The sequence below is a fragment of the Microtus ochrogaster genome, chromosome 5, assembly GCF_000317375.1.
Source record: "Microtus ochrogaster isolate Prairie Vole_2 chromosome 5, MicOch1.0, whole genome shotgun sequence".
Classification (NCBI taxonomy): Eukaryota; Metazoa; Chordata; class Mammalia; order Rodentia; family Cricetidae; genus Microtus; species Microtus ochrogaster.
This window is the reverse complement of record NC_022012.1, coordinates 72202205-72209195: the sequence shown is the minus strand read 5'-3', so window position 1 is coordinate 72209195 and position 6991 is coordinate 72202205. Positions and strand designations below refer to the sequence as shown.

The following is a 6991-nucleotide window of genomic DNA, read 5'->3' as shown; positions in this document are numbered from 1 at the left end:
TGTGCCTGAGAGGAAGATTCCTGATTGTGCTAACAGAGATGAGGAAGTCACCCTAGTTGTGGATAGCACCGGCCCATGGGCTGGGGCCTTAGCACCAGCATTCATCGATCTCCTTCCTAAGAGCAGAGACAATGGGACCGGCTGCCATGACTTCCCTGCCATGACGGACTCTACCCTTAAGTTTGAGCCCCAAATAAAACCGTTTCCTTAGGTTGCTCTCGTCAATATATACTGTCAAAGCAAAAAAAAAAAAAAAAAAAAAAATTAAAAAAATTCATTCACGTCAACAAGGGAGGAGAGTCAGAATGCCACTATTAGCAGCATAAAAGCTAAAACCTGTTGAAGGCAGCTGGTGCTTACACCCCACTTTACAGGTAGCCAAGCTTGGGCAGGTTGAGCCATCTGAACATCTGACCGGGCAGGAAGACTATTAAAGCACCTCGGATTAGAATTCAAGGTTTTGAACTCAGACAGCTTAAAGACAGGACAACAACAAAATAAAACAAACAAACACCAAGCCCTGCTAGAACATCCAAACAAGCTCTCAAGTTAAAAATCAAATGCAAGTCAAGGGCATGCCTCTGATCCTGATAGGGAGGAGGCTGAGGCAAGCTGACCTCTGGGAGTTCTAGGCCAGGCTAGTCTACATAGGGAGTTCCTGGACATCCAGGGCTACCCAGAGAGACCCTGTCTCAAAATAAGTAGAATCACAACGCAGCCTTTGCTTGAAGTGTGGAAAAATGAGTGTGAGACTGTGTGAGTCAGTCCTGGGCCAGCACAGCAGCCCAAGGCCACACAGAGCAGCCGTCAATCCTACCTACGGAGCCTAAGTGCATCCCTGCGTGAGTGGGGGAAGGGTCTGAAGTCACTCCAAACTCGGTTTCACACTTTAATTCAGCTCAACAACAGTGTACATCTGTTGTCATCCTATCGACCCTAAACCAATGCCCTCCTGCAAGTGATGAGTAAACACCTAAAACCGAATCCAACACAGATGCCAGTGTGTAGTACGAGCCCAGTGTCTACAGAATGGCTCGAGCACTGTTTTTAAGTATGCCCCAATGTCTATTGCGGTGAACATATTCTTCTTGCAAAATCTGAACAACACAATGTTGTTTTAATCAACCCACTTATGGGCTGGGGAGATGGCGCAGTGGTTCAGATGATTGCTGAGCAATCTTGGGGACTAGTGTTCAGATTCCGAGAACCTATGTAAAGTACAGAATGAACGTGGTGGCCTGCACGTCAGTCTAGTTTTGGCTGAAGGAGACAGGGGTGCCTCAGAGCAAGGAGGCTAGTGAGATTACTAGTCCTACTGGCAAACTCTGGGTTTGACTAAGACACGCTGATCAATGAAAAAGGGGCAAGACCAACAGAGTATGTTCAAGGATGAGTCCCAACATCCAATTCGGGTTTTTATATGTGTGAACACACACCTGAATGCACATATACATACTCATACATGCACACACACACACACACACACCACACTATACATGAACATGAAAAAAAAAATCGACTTAAATCATCATGTTTACAAGACAGTGCTGTCTAAGTAAGAACCAAAGAGGCCATCTGGAAAGAGGGAAGACATTCTTAGTGGGTCCAAAATACAGGAATGAGTTGCTTTTACAAAACACCAGAAGTTCTATCAACTTACAGAAAAAGTACATGTTACTCTACCCCCAACAACAAGGATAGCAGTGATTCTTTGCTCAGCTGAAGTGACAGGATGCTGGCACACCCTTCAACCGTGACAGAACCCTTTACACACCCACAAAGCACATCTCGTCCTGCTCCTACCTTGCAGCTGCAGCCAGGAGGTTTTTTGCATTGGGAGCTCCAGGATCTACCGAGAGAGACTTGGCGGCTAACAGCAGCTTGCTGGATGCCATAGAGATGTTCTTGAGGTTCCCTATCACTTGCATCTGATCTTCTTTCGTCTGGAGAGTCAAAAGGAAGCAGAGTCAGCTGGGACTGACCACAGCTTCCCAGGAAGCTCTCCGTGAGCGAGGAACAACTCCCGAGGAGGAGGCATAAACTACGTCAGGAAAGTCGGTCTGCAGGCGTGTAATCAGAGTCTACGCATCCTCAAACAGATGCTCAGAGCAAGATGCACGTGGCAGAAGGAAATCCATGTCCAAGTGGGTCAGCCTGGAGTTTGGCTTTCGTGTTCTATGGGAGTGTTACGGGACCGGAGGGGGAGGATGAGAGCTGCCCCAGTGCCCAGACTGGGCAATGATTCGAGCATCTTGCTCAACAATGCTGGAGTTGTCAAGCATCTTGCACATCCCAGCCTGGCACAAGCGATCAGCACTGTGTAGATATTCACAGCTGACAGCATCGCGGAAGTATCCAACTGGGGAAGGGACACAATTCTCACCCAGCTTGCTAAGTGACAAATTACCTTTTGTGGAAAATGGAGCAAGAAGTACCCTGGCTATCTTTTTAGGGGTCTCATAAAACCTCAAAAAAAAAAAAAAAAAAAAGAAAGAAAAGGAAAAAAAAAACCAAAGCAAAACAAATTAACAAAACAAACAAAAAAACAGTCCTGATATCTGATGCCAGAACAGTCATGTTCCCAGAGGCTCATCTCTACCTGAATGAGGTCATTTTTAATCATCTGAAAGTACCAGATGTAATCCATTAAGTGAGTCCACCAAACTACAAATACACACATATGTGTGTTCATGTTTGTGTATTAGCCCACCTCACCTCTGATAAAAATTCTCTCTGCTCCTGACCTCCCTCCCCAACCCTGCACCAATGCAATAGACTCTGAGGGTGGACCGTGGGAAAAGTCACCACCATCCCCACCATGGCTGAGCATGCCAAGCCTGTGAGGTCACAGAATTTCCAAGGCAGTCAAGGAAGGTGATGTGGCTTGTTTATAGGATGCTGTCTCCCACTCGCCCGGCTGCCCTCAGCTGGAGGGTCTACCAGGGTGAGGAGGCTCAGGGGAGCAATGCAAACCGCCTTCCCGCCTACCTGCGCCTGGCCAGCCATCTCAATGCCAGCATCCAGGAACTCATCAAAGTCATCACTGAACTTTCCAGAAGCAGCCGCCAGCTCTCCACTCTGGCCCCGCGTGGCGTGGACGACTTCCCCAGCAGACTGGTTCAGATCAGCAGCAGCCTGGTTCAGCTCGCTCTGGGCTTCCTGGAAAGGCTTTGTGCTTGGAGGTAGCTATGGGGACAAAAGGCACAGGCCATGGGAAGCTTTACCTTGCATAAGGGGACAAAGGACGGTATTGTGGAAGGAACGGTGACTGCCCAGGGATGTGCTTCTGACTCATCCAAGGAGAGGATGGCAGGTCCAAGAGAAACAGATGGCTATCTGAGGTGCCTATCAGCATACCGAAGAGCATGCTGGCTTCCAGGCTGCCTCAGATAACAAGTACCTGTGGCTCTTCTCACCCCACCCTTTCGGCTAACTCCAGCTCAAGGCTTCCTTCACCCTGCTTCTCATTTCCTCACGACCCTGCCATTTCAGCCACGTACTTGCTAGCTCCTCTCTCTCTTGACCCCCCCACCTCTACTTTGACTTACTCTCTTCAACTTCCTCTCTCCCATCCCATCCCCCTCATCTCATGGCCTGGTCAAGTCTGCTGGCCATGTTCAGTTTATCACTTTCTCTCCCTGCTCTGGACTCTTCTAGAAGTCTCTGTCTGTAATTTCCCTTATATATAAAATAAAAATCTTTCCCTCAACTACACCCTGGAGTGGTTATGCCCCTAGTTTATACAAAGCTATGCAGTGTGAGCCCATGTTAAGCTGGGCCTTCAACACATCACCATCCATCCATCCCTCCCTCCTTCCATCCATCCATCTATCCATTTATCCACCATCCATCCATCCATCCATCCACCCATCCATCTATCTACCATCCATCCACCATCCATCCACCATCCATCCATCCATCCATCCATCCATCCATCCATCCATCCATCCATCCATCCATCTATCCATCCATCCAACCACACATATGGAACACCCACTTTGCAGTCAACAGAGGCTAAATGTGGTGAAAGCAGCTACTGTCCAGTCACGGACACTCCCTGAATGGCAGGGTGAGGATTCATGCCCAGACAACTCAACTCTGGGATCCAGTCTCTATCCTCTTGTGTGTCTCTCATGACGCAAACTCTCAGGTTGAGCTTTTTAGAGCTAAGTGGTTGATGATAGCCAACTTCGAATCCATTCTTCTTAACAAATAACTACCAACTTTATTAGTGGTCCTTGTAAATAACTTAAAGGTGGGGGGGGGACTACACACCAAGCACAGTGTCACTTGTGGGATTACAGCCATCAAGGCTGCAGACGCTACTTAGCACTCACACACACCGCTAGGCTCTTGGACCCAGAAGCAGACAAATGTGTCCCATGCTTCCCCTTCAGCGTGGGTTAGGAGAGAGCTCCAAGGCAAAAACCCTTATGATGCCTTCTTTCTTAGTCTTGAGTAGGTGCCCCTCTCTCCTTGGACTGTCTGTCACCATCGGTCATGCCCTGATAAAGACCCAGATGATCACAGCCTCTTTTCTGTCCCACTCAGATGACTCGAGTAAATATATACTCAAAGAAAAAAAAAAGCGTTAATGTTAAAAGCTCTACCCCGGGGGTCAGGGAGATGGTTCGATTGGTAAAGGGGTTGCCATATGAACATGAAGACTGGAGTTCGATTCACGTGCATAAAAATCTGGGAGTGGGAATGCACACCTGTAACCCCAGTCATGGGAAGAGAAAACTCACTGACCAGCCAGCCTAGCCTTGAGGTTACAGGTCACTGAGAGATCCCACCTCAAACAAAAAGCGGAAGGCACCCAAGGAATGACACCTGAAGCTGTCCTCTGGTCTCCAGAGGCATGCACACATATATACATGCATGTAACTGCACAAACATGTGCACTCACGCCAGTACAAATTCCTTCCTTGACAATTCCTCCCTTGGGAATTTTGTTGACCAGAAAGGAAATAGGAAAATGGTAGAACAGCAGGACTCCTCAGAGAAAGATGCTCAGAGATCCAGGAAGGGGAAAGTCATGCTCCTTCCTTGGGTGGACAGCAACTAGGTACCCCTTCCCACACAAGGACCTCACCGAATCTACAAGCAGCTTCTTGCTGGACTCCCCAATGCTCTTCAAGGCCACATCCACATCCTTCTGGCCAGGGAGGCAATTCACGCAATTATTCAAGGAGTGAGACACGGCTTTCGCCACCTGCACACACAGAGGGAGGGAAACACCTTAAGAAAGCCACTTCTTAAATGTGCAAATGCCTTTGCACATTTGTTGAGAAAGAGCAGAGAAAACAAGCAGAGCTGCCACCGACATGGGAATGATTCACTGGCAGCCACCCAACACTGTTAACTAAACTAAATCAGCTTGGCCAGGTCTCCAGTCACTGCTACCCTGGGGCTGGGGGTAACAGCCTAAATGCTGCATGGGCTACCTGTTCCCCAGGGCCAGGATGAACTACAGCTCTGGAATCCCAACATAGAATTCTCTAATATGAGACCAGGTCCTAAAGCATAGGCACCTTCTCTTAAATGAAACAGAAATGCCTCCCTTATCTGGAGTCCTGATGAGGTCCCCAAGGTTGAAATTAAACTTAAATTCTTGGGAGCATAGCTAAACCAGTGGCTGATTCTTCTCATTGACCCTCTGAGGCTCACCCACCTCAAGACCTCACTTTCACGACAGACAAGGAGGGTGCTCGAATACAACCAGCCCAACCTGGTGAAGAAGGCATGCTGCCTTTCAGGAATACTGAAATGACTCCCTGCTTGCAAGCTCTGGTCGCCTCAGTTAAAAGGGAAGCCGGGAAGTGGCAGCGACATTTTGTTTAGTTCTAAGATACTTTCCCAGTCCCATGTCGAGAACACCGCTCAGATTGCCCCTAGCCAGTTACTTTCATTGTAGCTGAAGAATCAGCAGAAGAGGTTAAGGGACTTTTAGGTAGCTGGACCTGTATTATATCTGCTTCACTAGGAAGAGTTTGGTGAAGAAGACTCAAGCCCTGAGCAAGCATGCTATGTCTGGAGTCCCGAGCTGAAGAGAATTCAAAACCTCCAAGTCACTTGTTGACTGTGAATTAAGTAGATGCCACATTAATGTGGGAAATGCTAAATAAGACATAAGCGTGAGCAACATGTATGGTCCGGCTTGCTACCACACACACTTGGAAAGATCTGAAAATACCTACCGAGTCCCTAGAATTCCTGCCAGGAAAACATATCTGGAATTCACAAGCTCAATGTCCATGGTTCCCGGTTCCCAGACTCACCTGGGCTAGCCTCTGCTGACTTTCTGTATCGCCTGGTGCAATTAAGGCCTGCTTGGCTTCTTGGATGAGCATGGCAGAGCCCTCCATCACATCCCGAGCAGAATCTAACATGGCGTGAGCAGCCTCGGGGTCATTTGTGGATGCAGCCACTCCTCGGGCAGCCTGGGCCAATGTTTTCAGAGCTTGGGCGGTTTCTCTAGCTGCCACTCCTGCAGAGAGAAGCCAGTTGGAGTTTCTATTAAATTCCATCAGAAGTTACATTTCTCCTCTATGATAACCCTGGAGTCTAGGCTATTCTTCTGACAAATGTGAGTTACTGTGTTTTTCAATGAAGTAGCTCACTCCCTTGTGTCCAAGTCAATCAATGTAGACATCACAATATATGACATGTTCCATGCTCCAATTTCTTTCTTTTTTTATTTATTTTCCTAATAATTTATTTATTTTTATTTTATCGGCATTGGTGTTTTGCCTGCATGTACGTCTATCTGAGGGTGTCAGATCTTGGAGTTACCGACAGCTGTTAACTGCCATGTGGGTGGTAGGAATTGAACCTGGGACCTCTGGAAGAGCAGTCAGCACTCTTAACCACAGAGCCATCTCTCCAGCCCCTTCCATGCTCCAATTTCTACTGCCTCACATGTCCCTAGATCTAAAATGCCACTTACATGGGAGCAGGCATGCAGATGCAGTACACAGAATGTTTGTTA

The 6991-nt window shown here is 47.8% G+C and overlaps 1 protein-coding gene across 1 annotated transcript in view; it reads right to left on the bottom strand.

Annotated features, from left to right (window-relative positions):
* The window catches only part of Tln2 (talin 2), a 473598-nt gene that overhangs the window by 109700 nt on the left and 356907 nt on the right, over positions 1–6991 (bottom strand). The window contains exons 29-32 of the mRNA XM_026779102.1: positions 6282–6490; positions 5096–5215; positions 2989–3186; positions 1804–1943 (exon numbers count right to left, since the gene is read on the bottom strand). Coding sequence (XP_026634903.1) covers positions 1804–1943; positions 2989–3186; positions 5096–5215; positions 6282–6490 — 667 coding nt within the window. The remainder of the gene's footprint in view (positions 1–1803; positions 1944–2988; positions 3187–5095; positions 5216–6281; positions 6491–6991) is intronic.